This window comes from Centrocercus urophasianus, unplaced genomic scaffold, assembly GCF_019232065.1.
Source record: "Centrocercus urophasianus isolate 14NV4802_14NV808 unplaced genomic scaffold, USGS_Curo_1.0 seq_34, whole genome shotgun sequence".
Classification (NCBI taxonomy): Eukaryota; Metazoa; Chordata; class Aves; order Galliformes; family Phasianidae; genus Centrocercus; species Centrocercus urophasianus.
In genome coordinates this window covers 67,696-91,162 of record NW_024884911.1, presented here as the reverse complement: position 1 = coordinate 91,162, position 23,467 = coordinate 67,696, and the positions used below count along the sequence as shown (strand labels likewise).

Below are 23,467 nucleotides of genomic sequence, written 5' to 3'. Positions count from 1 at the left end.
AATCGTTTAACTAAACCTGAGAAACTAACACACAAACAGGGGAAATAAATTAAGCGTGGATAAATACTACACTTTTGAAATCAAAATTTGCTTCAGTAATGTACAGTTTCTTACCAGTCTGACGAAGCCCTGAAATTAACTCTGCTAACTCAAAGGATGTTAGTCTAGACCAATCCAGTGGCCCAAGCCAACTCAATCTTTCTATGATACTAAATTTGTTCAGATCAGAATTTAGTGCACATTCCCACAGTTCTTCCTGAATTATTTTAACAGCTGCATTCCCCTCACTGTGGAAACAAATGTAACCCACACTGGAAGAAAAAAAGAAAAAAAACAAAACAAGTGTTGCCTGAGGATTTTTGTTCATCTGTGAGGAAAAGGTTGGGTTTTTTTTCCCCCTTTAAACCAAGTCTAACAATCCCATCTGCATTTCATCATATGAATGTCCAGATAGAAGCAACTTCTCATCTTCTCAACTTGTGAAAAGTCTACCAGCTGATGAGTGCATGAGTTTCTTTTGTGTGAGGCAATACCAGTTTCTCAGCTGAACCATTCACTCTCCAAAGCTGACTCTTACCACTCCAATTAAGTCTCCTCGGCCATATTCACCAGTCAGGTGCTTCTTTCCATCATCCATCCGTATGACGGAGCGCAGTCGTCCGTTCAAGACGATGTAAGTGCAGTCTGACTTGTCACCCTGCCTAGAGAAAGAACCATCAAGTGAATTATCACTGCTCAGCACATGCATCCAAAGTCTTCTTCGTCTCTTCTTCAAGCTCAGAGACTATGAGAAAAAAGTTTAATCAACATTTAAACAGAACAAGGAAACAGGAAAGTGAAAAGCATCCGTTAAAAAGTGACTTGGACATAGGTTGAAATGGACAGGCTTTGAACAACTGAATGATGCTGGGTCTGGATTTAGATAGCCAAAATGCAGGTGCTCTCTGGAGGAGACAAGAGGCTCACTGCTGGGTACAGCAGGTGCTTGCTGCAAAATTGATATGGATGCACAAAGAAAGTCTGCAGGTCCAAAAGAAAAACTTGAGTGGCTCAGCATTTAGATTCAGCTCAGTGCACAAAATGGTTGATCATTAAGGTTTTGAAACATCAAGTTTGCAGGACTAAGAATGCTATCTGGCATTCAGATTTCCAGCACAACACAGCACATGGACCACGTGCAATGCTTCTGTAGTAGAATTAAAATTAATGCACCGAATTCCAAAAGCTTTTTAACAAGATCTTAGCTACTACATCTGTTTTGATACAGAAAGTAATGACAAACTTCCACTAGCACGAGTGCTGCAGGAACTGTAATACACATCAGAATTACAGTTATATGGTACACATACTAAATTTGACCTTTGCACCACTGAAATCGTAAAACAACTTTATTGCATCCTAGTACAAAATTAATAAATCAAGCTTTCCCAAGGAAAACTTCCACCCTGAAACTTAAAATGCAATTCCTGTTTTCAATTTATATTAAATATTTCTAAACAAATTCTATTTCAGTTGTGTTTACTTTTGAAGTTCTGTTTACTTTTGAAAGACCAAAAGACTCCGTGGATGATATTCATGCCCTTGGAAATGCAGAAATTATACTAGAACATACAGCTGGCTACGTCTTAATCTCTTATGCCACTTTAAAAGCGTGTCAAGATGACACGAAGGATGAGGAGGAAAAGAGTTTTAACAACTCCTGGAGCCGAGTGACAAATCAATGTTAAAGTGTGCTGCACAAAAAAGAAAAACCTCAGCATGCAGAAACAGATAAAACCTGATAAAATAGTTGATAAATTGAGTCCAAGAGTTTTTATTCTATATATCGCCTAGGAAGCACGGCTCCTTAACTCTGAAAACCTGAATATTAGATAATCACGGAATCATAGAGGTTGGAATGAAAAAAGAGCATCCAATTTTGTCTGCATCTTACCTGTATACAGCTCGTCCAGCCTCAACTTCCATCCAATCCAGGGCAAAGTCAATTTGCCTCACAAATGGGGACATTCTCTTTACAACGGTGTGGGCCACGCCGAGCACAACGCTTGGCTGCGCTCGCATTATCCTAGAAGACAAGAAGCATTATTTAAGTACCTCCCAAAGGAAGGAACAGGTACACACATAACGATCCAGGCAGGGATGGATGAGAGCCTTGCTAGCTCTCGTTTATGGACCAGTCTCCAAAATTCCTACTCAGAAACAACAGACGTGACTCAGGAGAACAATTCTTGTTGTCCTGAAGATTGTTCCTCTCTGCCATTCTGCACCTCTACATCTCTCAAATGTGCTCTCATTTTTCCCCCAGGTGTTATTTCAAAAGTTCCCTTTTCCCTTTGCAAAGACCACAACTAACAAAGCTTCTGATCTTCATACTGAATCTCCTGAGAGATACTTAAAGGCCCCTAGCATTAACTAAACCAGATAATCTAGCACTTCTCTAAGCTGAAAAACATTGGGCATGTTCTGTTAGTGATAAATGCAAATTCTACACTGACTGCTAGGACTGAGGTAAATAGCTCTCACAGACACCAGCGAATGTTTTTCTTTCTTTCCTTTCAGAATGAGGATCACTGTGACCTGGCACCTTCCGAGTAAGCACTCCAATTCTTACTGAAGAACCACTCCACAGCAGTGAGCTGATTGCACGTTGCTCTAGATGCACACCCATTAGGACAGAACACAACTATTCTGTTCCTGTGCAGCATTGAGAGCAATTGAGCTCTTGGAGGGTTGTGGCACACTACCATAAAAATGGGCATTTCACAAAGAAGCAGCACAATCCAGAAAGAAACAAGTGGGTAAGCATATGCAGAGCCAGTACACAAAGGACACACAGAGGAAGACGACAGTTACGTTAAAGCCACGCGTGGGGAGAAAAAGAAAGTCTGAAATACAGAATATTTTTTTCTGCATCAGTGTTCCAGACATTGTGCCTGGGAGACTCTGCACGTGTGGGAATTCTCACTAAGCACAAATGTTTTGAGAGCCACAGTTAGCCTTCTTACCCTATAAAACAGAAAGGCAGGGAGAATGGCATGGAAGGAGCACAGGCAGCCTTTGTTCCTCAGCTGAAATACAGCTCGTTGTAACCTAGGAGAATTTAGAGAAAGTCTGAATACTGACACGTCATCCCTGAATGTGGTATCAAAGCAGACTCATCAAGAGCTCTTCCCTGCCTGGATGAAGCACAGAAACTGCTCTGTCGTGTTTTGAACATGTCAGTTCTACCATTAATTAGTCCAACAGCTGCAGCAAGAGATCCAGAGCTGGCCATCACTGTGCATCAAGTGCAGCACGCACAGGTACCATAGGGAGCCTTCATGTTTAGCACACGACTACGCTACTTAGCCAGTTCCTCAAGTTCCTCTTTTTGCAATAATAAAGGTTAGGATTTCTTCAACTAAAACCTCTGAATTTGGAACAGAAGAGATTCATAGAATTACATCCCTACTCTGTCATGAACTCTGCAAGGTGAGCTACACCAAGTATCAACTCTTAAATTCAGCACTATTTAAAGCTCACCCATCAAAACAGGATGACAAAACCGTGAGGCAGCTTTCCTCTCCTGTCTCTTCCACCTTGCCCAGAGGTTTCCATGCCCTCTCTGCCCCCTACTCAAGATGTCTACAGACAGCCCAGGTTTTGGTAAGCTACCATTGCACTCGCAAGCAATGCTTTACCTTTCAGAAGCTTCACCACACTAACACTGACTTGGGGAAAGGACATAGAAACTGGAAAAGGCACCCCCGAATAAACACCAGAAAGCAAAAAGCCCTAATCCCTTAATGCACACAAAAACCCAAGTCTACAACAAGGCCTTCTCAGCTGCTTTAAAGGTTAAATAAACTCCCTGAAATCTCCTGAATGCTTTAGCTCATTATTTTTACCCTACTAGCTTATTCCACTCTCAAAGTCTCCTCCCACACAGGCTGACTGCTGTGATCAATAAAAGCCATTTATACCTTTCCCTCCCTCAAGATATGTATCTTAATACTTAATGCACTCTAAATGTAAACTGGAGAGAGGCTGCTTTTATTTCAGACCTGAGCTGTTTATTATTTCACCGAGTGCTATACAGCTTCAAGAGTATGTTAGCATGGAAGGTAACAGTCCACCCTCATGCACAAGACAAGAGGATTTTTCTCTACGTTATCAGCTTAGTTTACTTCCTTTTAGGAGGCATTTTCATCTTTCTCTTCTGCTTGGCACATGCCTGGCATGGGGAAAATGAAAAGCCAAAGCTCTCTATTACGAAAGTCTGTTGCTGAAGGGTTCCTCAGACGATTGTTTGTAACCAGCTACCAAAATGAAAGGGCTGCCCTGGTGCCTGTAACAGCCTGGGACTCATGCACATATTCTTGTGCTGTGGATGCGGTTCGATGCTCAGCTTGGCTAGCAATACAAAATAAAAATCGAAGCACTTCTACTTCTCTGGCAGACATACGTGATTAGACTCCAAACTGTGAAACCCACTGAAGGAAAAGTGTGACAGAGTCCTACTCCCAGTACTGAGGAACCTGAGCATATTCCTCCAGAGAGCCTCGGTTACATTATTCACCAGGAGACACCAACAGTTGCAGTGTAGGCACTGTAGGCACTGTACTTTTAGTACATCACTTTAGCAAAACAGCAAAACATTTAAGGTATAAGCTGTATAATTAGCTTGTGTCACCCCCCTGTACTTAAACTTTACACGTACAGATCATTATTTAGGCACATTAGCATCACATGAAAGGCTCCTGCTGCAAGGTTTCAGTGAAAAGGACTTCATCTGTTGCGCAACATCCAACCAGCAATTCTGCACCCTGGGCTACTTCCATTACTGTGCTCTTTGTCTGATAGCATCTACTGACCACGTTCTGCTTCACCTGCCCATCAACCACTGAGGAAAAACACACAGCTCAGGGGCAGATCAGAGAAAGAGTAATGTATGCAACAAGAAAGGAAGAAAGAGTTGTTGGAGAGCAGTGAGAATAATAAGGTTCTGGTCAAATTACTTCTGGTCAGTAAGATCAGATGACAGGAACATATAATTCAAACCCACAAGATTCTGAGACAAGGAAAGCCTATGATTGCAGGACTACACGCAAAATGCATAAAAAGTGAGAAATAAAGCTTTAGTAACAAGTCTCTTTTCTCAGAGAGTTACAGATGATGAAGGCAGATGCTTCTGAAAGACTCTGCAATGACATTTTTAAATATGGGAACAAGAGTTGGAAATGAAGCTTCGACTTCATGAGAAACTGTGATGATTGAATGCTGAAGGATTCAGAGACAGTAAAATGCACCGAATGGGCAACAGACATTTTAAAGACAAAAAGAAAGACATGGAAAGGTCCACAAAATGATGACGAGGTGGTACTCTGTTGTGTAAGAGATCACTGATAGATTAATGGAAGCAAAAATGGAAGTTGACATAAACAAAAGACAACTCAATTCTTAGCAGGTAGGAAGGAAAACATCACAAAAATGAGCTCAAGCAAATAAGAGAGTCTGCCCAGGACTCTATCAGATATCAGAACTGCAGAAGAGAGGAAAAAGGCAGAAATTTGATGGTTGGCTGAGAATACGAAGTATAATTTCAAGTTAAGAACAAGAAGGAAAACAATAAAGAACTAGAAGTTCAGTGGAAACGCATCTAACACTTCATGGGATGGAACAACAGGGCAGCACCTATCAGAAATTAAACCAAATATCTGATATCCAACACACAGACTTGCACATAGACAGCTGATCACCCAAGAGCAGCATATTCAGTTTTGCAGAATACAGTCTTTTGCCTGAGGTAGAAAGACAAGGCTACAGAATAAGACTGGTAGAAATTATTAGGAACACAAACAAACAATTAAAATTCCTTAGAAAGTAAAAAGTAGAAAGAACAGTGTAACACAGCAGCAGCCTAGAAAAGACAGCTTGAAGAATCACAGAATGGCCAGGGTTGGAAGGGACCTCAAGGATCATGAAGCTCCAACCCCCTGCCACACACAGGGCCACCAACCTCCACGTTTAATGCTAAACCAGGCTGCCCAGGGCCCCATCCAACCCGGCCTTGAACACCTCCAAGGACAGGGCATCTACAGCCTCTCTGGCAGCTGTTCCAGCACCTCACCACTCTCTGGGTAAAGAATTTACCCCTGATGTCCAACCTAAATCTCTGCTCCCTCAACTTAAAACCATTTCCCCTCATCCTACACATATCCACCCTTCCAAAGAGTTGATTCCCCTCCCTCTGTAGGCTGCATTTAGGTATTGAAAGGCTGCAATGAGGTCACCCCACAGCCTTCTTTTCTGCAGGCTGAACAAGCCCAGCTCCCTCAGCCTGTCCTCAGAGGGGAGGTGCTGCAGCCCCCTGATCATCCTAGTGGCCCTAGACGAAGCCCAACTCCAGACTGACAGCACACTCAAGAAGTAGCTGAAGAAGCAGTTTAGAAATTGAGGTATTTGATAACAATTATGTTTATGAACTACTGTCTTAACAGTAGCTTCATAAATACATAGATTCATAGAATCAAGAACACTCAGCACTGATATGGACACTGAGACAGACATTTACCAGTGGTGGCTGTCTCTGGGTGAGGGTTTTAACTACTAAATATCATTACTCACTTTAAGTCAGAAGTCAAGTATTATTTCCAGAAAGGAATCCATTTTGCACAGGAGCATTATTCTTTGACCTGTGCTGTTGGTGAGCACTGTCACATAAGTTACACCAAGACCAGTCATTTACAACACCTATCTGGGCCAATCAACTCTGATGGAGTCAGGAAGAACACTGATATGATTCTCCAGCAAAAAAGGAATCATGTGCTCAGGAAAATGGCCTGACAAAAAAGTGCTTAAGCCAGCAAAGAATGGGCTCTGGCTGGAATCTCTTATTTGGATTATTAAGTCTGTGCATCTCAGGTCATAAATCACACCCCACTGGGCAAAATACTCTGTAAACCCAGAACAAAGGAGATAATCACCATTTAATAGTGCCACTATTCCCTGCATTACCTCTTGCTGAAGATCAAAACCCTTCTGATAGATGGGTCAGAGCTCATCTGAGCATTTAAAAGCTCACATAAGTTATCTCGACTCACTACAAGTTGTACTGCAGTAGAATTGCACTGTACATACATTAATCACTCACTATTGGTTCAAAAGAGTCATAAAATACATTTAAAAAAATTAAATATTAGCTTCCATGGCAGAACTTACTCGTAGAAGTGGGACTTGGAAATAGACAGGAAGCTGCAGTCTCGATTGGCCTTGATGGTGAAAATCAGTGGTTCCCCAGTGAGAACAGCAAGCTGGCCCACGAGTTCTCCTGGGTGAGTAATGAACAGGCAGGTGTCCTCCTCAGAGTCAATCTTCTGTTGGTACACGTGAAGCATCCCCGAGACCACAAAGCAAACGTTAACATCCTGGAGAAAATGGAGACAAAGCTCAACAGAGTCCCCAAAGATTTTAAAAGCAATTATCACAACGACGGTACTATCATGGCAATCTGCTTTCCAGAAGGCCCTCTGCAGCTTTTAAACCGTTAGGCGATAAAGTAAAATACGACAGTGAATTATTAAAAGGTCATGAATATTTAAAACTAAATGGCCACAGTATTGAAAAATGTGTTTCTCTTTGCACGGTTATGAAAAATTGAATCTGCATCTGTAAGAGCTCAAGAAATAAAAACAGGATTGGGAATGGAGATAGCGGGGTAATCACTGCAGCAGCTCAGCAAAACAGATTAGAGCAGCATTCAAGTTGTGGCTGCCCCTCACGTGCTTTGCATAAGCTTGTCTATTTCCATTGTATTATTATTAACACTGTATTATATACACACATATATTCCACTGTATTATTATTGTATCCTGAACACACTTTGCTAAAAATAAATAACGTGGAGTAAATACACCAAGGCCTGCAGCACAGAGCCTGGAAAAAATTACGAGGGGAAAAGAAAAAGAATAAAAAGTGGTAAAAAGAATAAAATGGTGTTTGGCCACCATGCCTTTTCATGAAGGGGTATAAGAAGGTAAAAAGAGGAGTACAATATTTTCACTAAAGCTGTGGCCACACTGTTACTCTGCATACGAGGAGAGGCTGAGAGCTGGGATTGCTTGGTAACAAGACAGGGTTTGGGATATGCCAAGGTGAGGGATTGTTTTGTTCAGAGTGGGAACAAAGACCAAACCAGACCCTCGTGTTCTCTCTGCCCCCCTCTTGCAGAGGGTGCTCACCCACCTGATCTCCCTGCCTTGACAGCACAGTCCCAGCAGTAACCTGATGCAGTGTCACTCTGTCATTCAGCAAGGAAGGATTCTGGAGAAAGGGATGGAGAAGTACAATTCATTCGTTGGTTCCCTGGTAAAGATCCAACGTGAGGATGCATTGCAACAAAGAAAATTGGAAATACAATTCCTGAAAGATGATGTTTTAAAGTATGTTAACCTTCTCAAAATATCATAATTATTGCATTTCTCTATCCAACAGTCATTTCTTCCAGAAGAAAAAAAAAAAAAAAAAAAATCAGTTCTTTTCTGTTCACCAAACTTAAACTCTAAATGAATTTGCATCTTCCATTTGCACCCCCAGACTCCTGTAGAGCATATAATGGAAAGTGATCTGCATTAGGGCCCCAAAAATCATAACACATCAAGTTATTTTCAGAAGGTAAAACCAGAAGAGACTGTCTACATCATGGAGGAACAGGACGCCATGAGCCAGCACTCAGCACACAGCCAGGGCCCCTCCTTCTCCCTCCTGTGCTTCATCTCAAAGAGCCACTCATCCTATTTGCATCCTGTTCAGCACCAAACCTGAACGCTTCAGGACTCCTTTGCCTCAGCAAAACCTTCCAACCCACCCAAACCAGCACAACTTCCACAGCTCAGCATTCTGTTATCAGAACAGGCAGAGCAAATCCTGGCTCGAGTCACATTAGCAGTGCTTTAGCCACTAACAGCAAGAGCTGGAAGTACACCGACGTACAATTCAGGGCATGCAGGCATAACAACTGGCCTACAGACATTACCTTACTGCAGCTGAGATGTGAGCACTTGGCCACGTAACTGCCATGGCAGGCTTTTATAACTTTCAGTTGAGAAAAACAGAGCAAGAAAAATGATCTGATTTTTTCATTACACCTACAGCTGATAAGAAGAACAGATTTTCATCGAAAAAAAAGAAGTTTTATTGAAACCAAACTGTCTCATGGGAATTTATCCAATAAAAATAACCCGACAAGCACTTGTCAAAATATTTCAGTTCAGCAATATCAACTCAAGTAATTTCTGAGGTTTTTTTGGCCTATATTTGCTTTTATGGTTGTATTGGACTACCTATCCTTATATAAAATTCTTAATTATAAAAGTATCCCACAGTAAAGACACAGAAGCTCCCTAACCAGATCTACTTATAAACTGTCATTGCTTTTTTTTGGCTGCATTAGTTCTAAAAATCCTTACAAAGATGTTGTTTCTATCTAAGACTCCTGAAGTACTGAAATAGGTTGCATGCAAAGCTGTGAAGCCTGTGTCACCAGAGATCATTACGAACATTTAGACAAAACCAGGAATGACTTAATGTTTGATTCTGCACAGAAGGAGACTTAACAATCTCCAAGCTGTCCTTGAAATCTCACTTTTGACATAACCTCTCTGCTGAGGCAATAAAGAACCACAGAAAAGATCCATCTCCCCAACAGAGAAGACCAGCAAATCCAAGACCAGCACTGCACAGTTTCGGAGCTTGAGCTGCACACAGTTCCTTGCATGGACCCCCTCCACGCCAGCCCCCAGCCAGGAGCTTGTAAAGAAAGCTGCTAACACAACAGAGTGAATCTCACACTGAAGTTCTACCTTTCTTTTACTAATTTGTTGTCTACTGTGGTAAAAGTTCATGATACAGAAGTGAAAACACAAACCACCCACAAAGGAAAGCCGTAAAATTAACTGGGACAGGCTTTTTTTTTTTTTTTTTTTTTGGTCTAAGGAAATGATTCAATTCCCATAAAGCTGATGCAGAAGATATGCCCTCCAGCATTATTTTACTCATAAACTTCAGATGAAGCCAAGCACATACAGGAGTGGTAGCAACTGAAAGGAGCCCACGACAAAGTCCCAAGGATTCAAGTTATTTGATACAAAGGAAAGACATTTGAATTAAGTAGTCATGTAACTAAGGGTCAGCTGAAATAACACTTGCCACTCCACTATATTATCTCTTCTTCTCTCTCTGTATCACGATATGAAAAAAAGCAGCACCATCTGCCATCAAAACATGGTTTTTATTCACTGCAATTGGCTTCTCTGAAAAACAGCATCTCAAAATGCCTCCAGACAGCTCATAAATAAAATACCCGAGCTCATTTAAGAGAAGAGCTCCAACAATTCAGTTTCCATTGGTGTAAATATATTGAATACAAATTTTACAGTCAGAGCTTTCTTCTTCTGCCCGTAGAAGAATCAACTTGTGCTACAGCATGCAGGAGAAATTAACCACGACCTTTAAACGTTTCCAGCATTTAGTGTAGCAGCAGATTCTTATCTTGTGAAACCAGAGCTGCTATAATATCAAGAGCTCAAAAAGCCTGCCCTGTTACATTATCATTTACATCTCCGTGTTAAAAGATTGCCTGTTAGACAATTCCAATTAACTTCAACTCTAATCGCTTAGCTGTTAATTACTGAAAAATTTTGCCTAGGTCCAAAAACAAATGTTTTGCACTAAATAGCTTCAGTGATTTTGGGATTTTTGATCCGAAATGGCAAAACAGGAAATTACCAGCTGTATGCTGGACACACAGTGTTTATGTAAGCAAAGCCTGAGAACGGCCTTAACAAGAATGCAAGGCTGAACAGAACAGATAAAAACATACAGTTCTATTTTACTCAAGTTGTTACAAGAATTTCCTGTAAAGGTTGTTATTTTTCATGCTGACAAATGCTTGAGAAGTTGAACATGAGTGTCTTAAGACAGTTTTGCTGGAGACTAACAGACAGTACTGTACATCTGAGTAAAACCAGCAACAACAGAGCATGCATCTCACTACCTCATGAAAGATCATGAACAAGATTTCGAGTTTGTGAGAGAAATATGTCAGAAATCCACAAGAAACATGAGAATCCAGAACTGGAGTACTTGAAGTTTTGCTGACAGTCAAGCAGACGTCGCTTGGTGAGAGCTCTTAAACCAGAAGAGGAGGTTGCAGTGGCTGTGCCAAAGCCTCTGGCAGCATCAATGCACTACAGTTACTAAAACACTGCAATAAATGTTGGATATCTGTGATCAATTTAGACAGCTGTACGATTTTCAAATTGTGTGATGAGCTCCATCAACAGATACAACTCTGAAGCAATGAAATGCAACTGGAATCATAGGAACAGTGAAAACAGACAGTCTTGCTCATTTTGGACATGAAGGTGAGAAGGAAAGGTGAACTCAATAATGACAACTGTGAGGGCATCAGGCACTTAAAACCTGGAACAGGCATGGCACACAGTCACTGTTATGAAATGCACTCACAGTCAACGGCCAAACACAGACATTCAGTTCTGAAATCAAACGAGACACTTAGGTGCAATGCCAAGAGGATTAATAGATCTAGGCACTGCCCGAATGCCTTCACACAGCTTATTCACACAGTATACAGGAGCATGAAATTACAGTGTGGCAGAAACTGCACACTTCTCATATGCACAAATGTGTGCACAGTGAGAAAAAAATTCATGCCGTGCACTTCAGTATGGGCTTTCCAAACAGCCAAATAATTCAGATTTATTTCAGTCCCACTAATAACATCAACAGACTGGAGAATAAAACATTCAGCTGGTCTATACTGCATTTGGGAGACAATTTACTTTCTAATGCCTGGCAGAATGAGATGAAAAGCAAGAACAAGGCCGTTTTTTTCCCTGCAATAACTTACATCAAGTTTCATCAAGGTTGAAAGGTCTTTCTTTGCTGCTTCGAGGATGGCATCGATGGGTTTGCTATTAGAGGATTCCTGTGCAGCAAGCTCACGACCAGTGTAATGGAACACTGCTAAAGGAGTTCTTGTCACCGTCACAGTCTTCTTCAATATGGACTGCATTGAACAGACAGAAAACAAGCATTCTGAACATTAAGACTGGCACCTAAGCAGCAAGTACTCTCAATATCACACATTCTCACAACCACCACAACTGGTGGCCAAAGGAGAGGAGGTAAAAAAAAAAAAAAAAAAAAAAAAGAAAAAGGTTGGTTTCCTAGACAGAAACAGCTTGCTAACTACATTATCTTATGCCTTTATGCAAAGCTTGACACTAGTGAAACAAAGAAACTTATCAGAGTTTATGAAAGAAAAAAGTGTGACTTTCCAGAAACTGCCAACTTCGTGGAACTCAACTCCATCAACATAGCATGCAAAGATGGAGAAAGACAAAGGCACCACGAGGGCAAACTGAGACACGGCTTCTTCTCAGATTTTGATTTTAAAAGTTTCACGGTCCCAGAATATTGCTGTGCTCTAATTTCCAGATCAGCTTGTAAATAAAGCACACAAGAACAGATTTATAAGTCACGACTGAAAGTCTGACAGGAAGTTCACAGGTTTATACAAGTCTTTAATGCCTTGCTGTATACAGCAGCTCTGACTGATACAACGTGGTTCCAAACAACCCTCTCAATGAGTCAGAGGAAGGTAATGTCTAAAAATCAAGCAGTTGCAATGGTCACAAGGGAAATTTCCCTTGTCTTGATGAGGAAATCGGCCTTTATTAGACAGGGGGAATTCCAGAAAGTTCCAAGATCTTCACTAAAAAACCTGAACAGTTACCAAAAGCATGCTGCAAGTCTAGAACAAAGCAATACAAGAGAAACAAATGTCACAATTCGTACACAGATTAATACATTCAAATTACTCAAAGGAAGAGTAAGGAGGTACAGTGTGAAAAATATGCTGGATTCTCCAAATGAAACAACCCACCTTGCCCACAGCAGGACTGCTGTAAGGCTCCTCTGGGCTGAAGTGCACTCTGGCTCTCTCATATGCCATGTTCATGCCTGACTTCGCACCGCTGGAAGTACCTACAAGCAACACAGAATTTTCTTTTCAATATTCCCATGTTTAGAGTACCTTAGAAATACCAAGCAGCATAAAAATTCAAGCATCTTTATGTGCATGCTTGTCCTTTCAGAAGCCGAGGACTGAACAAAGCGGCACCTTCATGTTCCAGTGTATTTCCTGCTTCTGTTTGACCTGGAAGATCCGATACAAATTTCTGATTTTCCCATTTGAACTCATGAACACGATATGTATCAAGACTCCCTCAGCAAAAGATAATCATTCTGGATCTGAAGCTCATCAGGCATCCCCACCAAATTTACAGATTTGCCTCAGTGTTTCCAGAAAACGATGCTTTCAAACTTTTGTCTAAACCAAAAACCTTTTATATCCATTGCATTGCAAGTTTTCATGGAGAAAATATTATGATCAGCAAGTTCCCCTGGAGTCTCTCCATGAAAATCATTCCCTATGCTTCCACCCATGCCTGAAAGTTATTTAGGATCTTTCCTACAGTTGGTCCAAACTCTCGATGCACCTCGCATTCTCAGAGACACATGAGGACCTCTCTTGCAGGTCTCACTTCATGCATCCATTGGCAGTCACTCAAAACTTCTGGTCCTTACCTGCTAATGTTTAACACATTTAATTACATTGGCTCCTTGGCAGTTCCATGCACTTTCTAGGTACTTGTCTGAGACGCTCAGTAACACAAACAGAACTGGAAAGCACTTCTGATAAATTACCTTAAGCAGGATACCCACATACCAGCCTGATGACTCACACAAAAGTTCAACTCTGTTAGATAGCTAAGAACCACGCAGAGAATACAGCTTCTTTTAACAAATAAACCTGTAACAACTCCTGTCATACTTCAACATCCAAAAATATCTCAGGAAATAAAGTTTCCAGAAAAGATTCCTATCATAGAGATATTTTTCAGACAAAGAAAAAATCCAGCGGTACCAGAGATTCAGACCTGCCTGAGAAAACTCCTTTCCATGCTGCCTACAAACATGAACAATTCCTTTGCATGTCATAAATCCACATCTGTCACCAGGGTCACATTACAAAATCAGTCTCCAAACAAAACAAAGAAACAAAGACCCCAACAAGCCGCCCCAAAGATGCCATCAGCAAAACTTACAAACCACACAATCAGGAAAGTGCTCTTTCCACTAGGAACTGAATGCCATACACAGCAGAGATGTATACTGCAATGCTGAATTCTCCCCATTATTACAAGCAAGAAGTGCTGGACAGAAGCAGCATGGAACTCCATATGGACCGATCTGACTGCGTGTCAATTACATTGCCCAGCAAAACATAGTGTCAGCATAATTACTAAGACCCCATACATCAAGTGCACGTTAAATGTAAACACACACTACCCAGCTAAAACCTAAATGATCTGATAAGGGCCATGTAGGATGAAGAACATCACCCACTACTAGCTCTGCATGTTCAGAATCAGAGAAAAGAAAAAAAGGAGGGATTCTAAGAGCGAAAGAACGTCTACTAGATTTCTATTCAAAGTAGGAGCCTCTAATCTCAGTCACAGATACAAGCTTCCCACACAGCAATTAATTAAACTGTCTTGTTGCTCAAATGGGAGTTAGAAAGGATATAGCAGAAGAAGCTTTAACTAGAACTGTTGACTCAAAAGAACAGAAGGCAGTGGGAAACTCGAGAGTGGAATGCAATCCTGTTTGATGAACACATGCTCACTGGTATCCCACACACTGCTGGGATGGAAGTCACTGCAAAAACAATGGCAACTGACATATTCCTTGGCAGCACCTCAGCTGTCTCTTTCCTTCTGAGAACTCACTCACAGCTACCTGCTTTCTTAATGCAGGAGACAATAAAGCACCACGTTTCAGAATAAACAACGCATGTCACAGAAAGCAAGGACACTTGTTTACAGCTACAGAGCAGTTTCTCCCAAACAAGATTCTTCCCACTAGCATGCAGCAGCTAGAGGCAGCGTGCTTGTGCTCCCAAGCTAACAGAGCTCTTTCTCACAGGCTAGTCACCTCTTCAGGTATGTCTGTACCAGTTCACGCAGTTGCATGTCAGGGTTTTAGTTCCAAAGGAAGACAAATCAACTTTTCTCCTTGATTAAAAGAGGAACAAATGAAAACAACAAAGATAATTGCTATGTAACCTGAAAAAATTAGGTAAGGAACACCTATGGCCAGGAGCAGCGATGCTGATGAAGTTATCACCTAAAAAAGATGCCACTGTTTAATTTAGTTCATCTAGTTCCTTCGTCCACCAGTTCAGTTGCCCCACGTGACCTAATGACATCTTTCTCCACATAAAGCATCAGTGCACTTAAGAGCAGACTAGCACGGGTTGGCAGGATTGCATTTCATCACTTACCACCCTCATTCACATAACTGCCACATTTGAAGTCAGCCAGCCATCCAACAAACAAACCAACATTCAAACCTCAGGAGCAACTGATGCAAAAGTGTTTTCTCCAAAATCATTTCCAGCATTTTTTGTTATTTCTAATCAGGCAGGCAAATCAAGGAGATACCATTGAGATAATAGCTCCTGTCTGACTCTAATAAAAGGTATTTCCCTTTCCTTAGAATTAGTAATCAACATAATCAATATCTCCACAGCATGGCAGCAGAATAGAATCTGAAATAGGATCATGATATTTTTATTACAGACACCGGAATGCCTTCTGTGCAAGTTAAGCAGTGACCACAGCCTAGAAATCAGCTCTGTTAACCGAGGCAAATCATAATTACCCTATCAGATACACTCTTCAGTCAGGAAAAATTAATTTTCTTTCTCTGCTAAGCTCAGTGTACCCTGACATAACACTTAGGACAGACAGAGGAGAGAGGAAGGACAAATGGACAGTATCACTGTTAAGTGTGCAGGGATCCTTGCACATAAAAGCTTTCATGCATGGACTCTGCCTTAAAACCAGGCTGCATGGGCAGTTTTCACTTAAGAACTCCATTTACCTAAGGGAAAAAGCATTTGTGTTCCAAGGCTCAAGTAAGTGTTACTTAATTCACCACCAAATCAAGTTTGCTGGCACATTTTCTAACACACAGTGAGAAGCAACCTAGCACATATGAAAATAAAGGCAAACGGCCATGAATCACTTCTGTATTTTCCCTTTGTTTCCCTGGTTCAGAAAGAAGGCCTGCTGATCACCACAGAATCACAGAATGGCCAGGGTTGGAAGGGACCTCAAGGATCACGAAGCTCCAACCCCCTGCCACACGCAGGGCCACCAATCTCCACATCTCACAGCAGCCCAGGCTGCCCAGGGCCCCATCCAACCTGGCCTTGAACACCTCCAGGGATGGACGGGGCATCACAGCCTCTCTGGGCAGCTGTTCCAGCACCTCACCACTCTTTCTCTAAAGAACTTCCCCCTGACATCCAACCTCAATCTTCCCTCCCTCAACTTCAAACCATTTCCCCTTATCCTGCAGTTATTCCTTTGGACAGCAGCAGAGAAGTTACTAAGCACAGTGAGGACATCATACATTCACACTGCTTCCTCTCCAGTTTCTGCTAATAAATTCTCTATCGTTAAAAATTAACCAAGCTAATAAAAAACTCTCTAGCCTTTCTTCTCTGCAATACATACTGGTAACTTCACTTGCTAGCAAGAAGTGTTAGAAAACTCACCCTGGGGCAAAGCCATAGCACTGCAGGCTCCCTCATCTTGCCTCCCTTCTCTCTAAATCCACATTCACACTTTCACCTCCCCAGTTATTTAACAGCCACCATAAGAAATAAATGTATCTTCTAAAGTATCCAGGATAGCTTTATTGTGATTGTCCAGCTTTGTGACTTCTATGTTAACAGTATCTCCACAATCAGTACTGTACCTGCGTGTGACCTCCCAGTCATCTGAAGATGGTTGGTTTGCTACTCAGCTAACTAAAGATGGATGCCTTCCTTCCTGAATTCACCCAAGAAGTTCTAGTTTCTCTGCCCTGAATATAAAGCTAAGCCAAACAACTGGCTCAGAGGAAGACATTTACAGGACAGACAGCTGAAACTCACTGAAACAAACGCTGTGGGATCAAAACAGCAGAGCATCATAAATGCCTCAACAGTGCATTCGATGATAAATCACCTTTATTATCCACTCTGAAAATATTCCCCTAAAAGCAATAAAGTCACGTTATGTGCTCTTTGGGACAATCAGCCAAGCAAGAGCCATATGTCATCTTTCCCATGAAAGATGATAGCAGATACAGTAGATTACTTGGTTTTGGGAAAATCAATGAATAAAAGCTCTTCATTCGCAGGGCTCTCTGTAGCCAAATGGCTGCTAATAGAGACAGCAAGGGAATGCTCTCCTGGATACAAGTTCATTTGTCAGTTCAGAAAATTAATGTCTGACCTTAGTTTCAAGCAAGTGAGGAAGCAGTGCCACTGTGAGATGATTATTTAACATAAACAAGATTATCTAAGTCAATGATCTAAGGGGAATGTATTTTATATAATGTACCTAATCTTATTTCCCAGCATTTAGCCAAGCAGTCCTTACCAGAAGTCTCTGTAGAGGGGGGTGAAGAAAGGCTTCTCCTGAAAATATGCTCAGGGTTTTCTGTACCAGAAATCTTCAATGGATCTGAAGTATAGAAACAAAGGTTACACGAATACAAGGGAATCCCTACTGAAATAAGTTTCACTGAGAGCAAGAACCTCTCAAAAACCACTACCGAAATCTAACATACAGACTTTAATACATTCTAAAACACCAGTGTTAAACATTACGTTTAAACCAGTCTTCTGTTTGTAATTATTTTCTCCTCTGAATCTGGACTGACAAATTCAGCTCATGCTGTTTTCCTAAGTGAAGCTTCCACACCAACACTGCAACACAAAAGCCTGCTTCGCTATTACCTACAGTACAGAATTTTTGCAGCTTCTCCTATGGGGTCAACATTAGATGCAACTTTTTATTTCTTCCCCCCACCCCCAGAATCCTTAACAGCACAGTAATGATCTCTTATTAAAGCTAAGGTTTATCCAAAGACTTCAAACCCAAAATAGATCAGTTAAGACAAGGCCTAGCTACTCTGATCAAATAAAAACCCTCTGACAAATAGCACAGCAACCAAAGAGCAGCACAAACACTAATTACTACCCATTTCCAGAAACATTACCCATTTCTGATGCTTCCCCAGCTTTCTCAAACTTCTCTCCACGCTCCTCCTCTGACACACTGGACGTTTGTCTTCTTACTGCTTTACTTGAACTTCCTCCAGATGTGACACTTGCCACAGAGACCAGTGGGATAGCTTGGTTCTGCTGCAAAAAGCAAGGTGAAAATGCAAACAAACACCCAGCCCTCTGCTTCCAGAGGGACAGATGTGCAGAAAGATGTGCAGACAGATGTAAGATGTGCATCTTACTATGACTGCACAGGTATACTAAGGATACACTTCAAGCCTTCCTACTTCAGACACCTATTTTAAAATAGCTTTTAAGCTGCATTCAGAGCTCTCTTTCACTTAAGTCACCATCCCATATATCATGAAAGTTTATTACAGCAAAAGCAATATTCCAATTAACCAGACAGTGCTTTTGGAGGCACACTGGGAAGAACACAGCTCTCCATCAGAGGAGCAGAAGAATCTGTTAAATTTCCAGTCACTGTGATCTGTTAATGAGGCAAGGAGTTCAGGAAACACAGCCTTGACAACCTCAGGTAGGTAAAGTGACCCCTGTGGGTTGAGCCCACGTGCTAAGGAAATCAAGAAAAACCATAATGGATATCAGTTTGGTATTCCATTGTTAAAAACCAAAGTGTCAGCTGAGAGAGGTTTTGTTCATTTTCTTTCACAGATCTTGTGACCAACCTTGTTCCAGCACACTCCAGAGCTATGGTCTGGCAATTATTTGTCAGAAGATATGCTGTAAATTATGTAAACTACAGAGTCTGTTTGAGACATGCAGTGATACATCAGTCTCAAAAGCAACTTCATTTTCAAGATACCATCCAAGCAGCTATTAGAACTATGACAAGTTGAAGTGTCTCAGTAACATTACGACAGGTCAGGACTTGCTGAAATGTACTCATGTACAGAGGCAGAAGTGAGACATTTCTTCCAACTTTTAAAGTTTTACCTCCCTACACGTCCACCCCTAAGCACCTGCACAGGATTCATTTTAGGGCTGGTTACCTTCTCTCTTCAGTACTGCATGATTAAAATAATATGCAATATTCACTTTATAATCTTCTAAAACAAGCAAAGCCTCTCTATGCCATTGACAGGCATAACAACAGCAAATAAAATGCACCCCAAACTTACACAACTGAAGAGCTCAGTAGTCAGCCCAAGGTAGTTGTGCAAGGCAAGGAAAGTCACTCTCTGCAGCCTCACCATGATGATCTAGAAATGGGAAATAAAAGGCAGTAGGAATGGTTTCAATATTATCCCACATTCGCTCTTGCATGCAGATACAGTCAATAGGATCAGAGTACTTGAAGGCACTTTCAAACAAACCACAGACTGCTCCCTAAGCAATAAGAGCTGAAATTCCTTCTTAGCAGGTGACAAATTAAGGCAAATTAAGACTAAAGCGATTTACCAAAGCCTTAACAGTCACTTGAGAGAAAAAGTGAAGTAACAAACTGGAAAAATCTCCCAAACACCAAATAACACTTCTCATTTTTTTCCAGTAAACATCAGTAACAAACATGCCTTAAAATGAAAGCTTTTGTGTTTCTCATTAAAAACCAAAAAGTTATTTCAGCTTTGTCCATCAAAAAAAAACCTGTGCTGCTGCTCAGCAAACACTAAACTGGCATAAGACACCACTGCCACCTCGCTTTCATCTGCTCTGACAGCTTATCCCTGCTCTTCTGCCATTCTCTCTTTGGTATCAGCTCTCACGAAGCAAATTAAATTGGTACAATGATCTGTTCTGCCACCAGTGTTACGAGGTTCGTGGATCACACATAAATCACCTGGGTATCAGAACAGCAAAAGGAATTAACAGTCACAGTAAAGCAAAAGAACAGACCAGAATGATCACATGCATCCCTTACACCAGTGGGACAATGCACCACTCAGCAAACCCTAAAACCAACACCACTCCCACACAGCACCTTGCCCCTGCTCTGGCTTCCACCTGCAGGTGTATGGCAGATGTGCAATACTTGCTTAAGACCAGCAAAGTTCCTGCAAGGCCAGGAAGCTTCAAACACTAACATATCACTAATACAAATAGCTCTTTCCTGAGCTGCTGACAGTTGCTTCTGAAGCAGGCATTCACACTAGACTGAATGCTGTTAGCTTTGCAAAGCACCACCACTCCGTAAAGCTGTTTCTTGAGGATTGTGGCCCTTTTTTTTTTCTTTCAGAATATAAAATTGCTTCCCATGCTGTAAGTCATCCTGAAACCTTGCTGGGGCATTAACCCATCGGAGCCAGAGAGCTTACAGCACAAGCTGGGATGACAAGCAGAACTATCACATTTTACACATACATGTTGCTTGCTTCTTCATGTAACCATACAGCTCTAAGAATGGGAGGAATAGCAAAGCTAGCCCAGATTTTGAGAGGTTGTTACACTGAACAGTTCCATATCTGCAGAAGGATGAGGTTTTGCTGAACCTGAACATATCTCCCCCATGATGTTGAAATTACTGTGAGGAGCTCTGTCTCAATTTCATTTTGTTGGGTTTTAATTCTGCTGAGCAGCGAAACGTACCTGTACCACTCTAACAAGAGTTTCAGGATATTTCTGGAAGACATCTTGAAAGGCACTCGCTGGCAGTTGCAGTATGTTGGATGGAGCGGCTGCCCGGGCTGAGACTGTTTTGTATGGAGCAGGATGACCCTAAGAGAAAGTTGCAGAGCCGCAAGTTAATTCCACTGATTCCCTGTTCATTTCGTCCCAACTGCTTCCCAGATTTCTCCTTTGCTATTGCACATCCCTGGGAGAACCACCTGAGCACAAACTGCCCTGACCTCCTGCCCTGTGCCCTCCAGTCGGTGTAATGAGGGCAAGGTGGTCAGGTGAATTCACACAGGCAGTTTCACCAGCACTGCACTGAGGGAGAGGAAATAGGAGCTACAAGGAGGTGTATCAGGGTAAGAAGATCTGGCTTGTCTGTCTCCCAAGTCTGTTACAGTTTTATTGAAGGCAAAGCCAGGCTTCAAGCTTTGTTACGTACAGAATGGAATACGGCCAACAAACAACACAAAACAGGCAGACTTCTTGTGTTCTAAATAAATAAATACATATGTATGAAATATTCCAAACGACAAAGCCAAGCACCTTCTGTGCGCTTCAGATGATTTGGGTCCAGGGCACTCTGCCTTAAGAGAAGAAAAGACAGATGAACAAACCAACAAAAGATAGAACTCTAAGGGCAGAACGCAGAGGTTTTTGTTCTGGAAGACAAACCTGTGGTTCAGGATTTTTCTCTCTTTAATCAGAACACATGCTCACCAAAATCTACTGGCAAATACTTGCATGGAACTTTCCACACAACATTCCTTGCATCCCATCAATAAACACTGGGAAGCCATTCGTTCATTTTCCAATCAAAGAAGCACTGATTTATCTAACATTTTCAAGGTAGAAGCAGCCCTGTAGGCACTGAACAGACAAACACAATTACTGCAAGAGAATTTTTGCCTTCAGAATACGGGAGCACCAAAGCAGCCACTGCAGAAAATAACACTGCAGCTCTGCCTTGCTGGTCTGGAAGCCACGATGAAGCAGATTCTAAAATTAATTAAATTAATTGGAACCAATTTCTTAATTACGCCAACTTCAGCTGACCTTTTTATAAAATCTGGGATGGTATTAATAGATCTGATTTTTAAGTTCTGGAGGGATTTGCAGTTTTAAATATCTCTCTGATCTACAGCTCAGAGCTACAAGGTTTTTCCCAGTTCGTCTCAGTTTCTTCTGATTAAAATAAAGAAATCAGCAAATGACATTTCTGTGCTGTTTCTATACCCAAAATAATAATAAACGTAACATCCCCCTTCCACAGAGCTCAGCTTTTAAACAACGCCATCCTTTGGAATTCCTCATATACTAAAACAAATATATATACAACATCCACATACTACACATAAATTTTGATTTTAAATACAGATTCTACACCAACTGCACTTTCTACCACACTCTGCCAAACACACAGTGAAAAACTAAAGGCATCTTTTCAATCTTCAGTTGTTGGACAAAGGGTGAGCATGAATCACAGAATGGCCTGGGTTGCAAAGGAGCACAGTGCTCATCAGTTCCAACCCCTGCTGTGTGCAGGTCGCCAACCAGCAGCCCAGGCTGCCCAGAGCCACATCCAGCCTGGCCTTGAATGCCTGCAGGGATGGGGCATCCACAGCCTCCTTGGGCAACCTGTGCCAGTGCCTCACCACCATCTGGGGGAAAAACTTCCGCCTAATATCCAACCTCAACCTCCCCTGTCTCAGTTCAAAACCATCCCCCCTTGTTTGTGAAGTTTAATAGTTTTACAAAACAGTTACTGAAAGGGTAAAATAAGCACCGTGCACCTCATCAATAGGGTCCACACTGCCCCCAGAGAAGGCTTTTTTTCCCCTGAGCAGTGCTTGCTGGAGGACAGAGCAGTGCTGACAGTCGTTGAGAAAAGCAGCTGAAGGATAATAACAGATAAGGATGCAGCAGCCCTTTCCTCCAAAGAACAGCCCACCCCAACTGATTTTCAGCATATAATTGTTCCTTTTCCAGAACCCTGTGTGAGAGCAGCCTGCTTTTGAGAGAGCCAAGCACCATGTCTAATAGGGCTGGGATGTGCTAAAAGCTGTCAGAGGAGCGGAAAGAGGAAATGTTCCAGTAATTGTCAGTTCTCTCCAATATAGCATAATCAGCCACATGGATAATACTGTGTCTAAATTACACAGCTTCACATTCCTTGCAGCCTCCAAGTGTGACTGTAAGGTATAATCCACAGTGAATTAGGGTTTGGGTTGTTTGGGTTGTCTTTTAAACAGGGAACTTCTTGTTCTCGAAGCAGATAACTGCTCATATCTGCCTGAGCTGTAGATTAACTCAACCCTGCAGGTGACAAAAGCCAAGCAAAAGCAGCAGCTAAATCCAGATGACATCCAAGAGTCAAAGTAAGTCACACAGGTGCCATAAGATTGGAATGACAGCTCATTTTTGTGCCCAAAAATATGGCATATTCTTCCTACTCCCATTGCTTACATTTCACCTTCCCCCAGACTGCACTGGCACTGCTGTTCCAAAGTTCTTGCTACAATCGTTTCTTTATAACCTCATTCATCTTACCTGCTGTCCATTAAGGGACTTGAGCCCTGCAGGCTCACCTTTATCCAAGCAATTTTCTGCAGCTTCTGTTACTCCTCAGACTTTCATTTTTCCCCCTGCTCACTCACTGGCAATTGATCAAATCTACCTCTCTCTCACTCCAGCTACACCACCAGC

The 23,467-nt window shown here is 41.7% G+C and overlaps 1 protein-coding gene across 2 annotated transcripts in view; it reads right to left on the bottom strand.

Moving 5' to 3' along the window:
* The window catches only part of PNPLA7 (patatin like phospholipase domain containing 7), a 116,295-nt gene that overhangs the window by 80,234 nt on the left and 12,594 nt on the right, over nt 1–23,467 (bottom strand). For both annotated transcript variants that reach the window (XM_042830550.1, XM_042830551.1), the window contains exons 10-19: nt 20,738–20,866; nt 19,333–19,413; nt 18,184–18,328; nt 17,562–17,645; nt 12,947–13,047; nt 11,909–12,067; nt 8,224–8,301; nt 7,201–7,406; nt 1,934–2,065; nt 578–701 (exon numbers count right to left, since the gene is read on the bottom strand). In XM_042830550.1, coding sequence (XP_042686484.1) covers nt 578–701; nt 1,934–2,065; nt 7,201–7,406; nt 8,224–8,301; nt 11,909–12,067; nt 12,947–13,047; nt 17,562–17,645; nt 18,184–18,328; nt 19,333–19,413; nt 20,738–20,866 — 1,239 coding nt within the window. The remainder of the gene's footprint in view (nt 1–577; nt 702–1,933; nt 2,066–7,200; nt 7,407–8,223; nt 8,302–11,908; nt 12,068–12,946; nt 13,048–17,561; nt 17,646–18,183; nt 18,329–19,332; nt 19,414–20,737; nt 20,867–23,467) is intronic.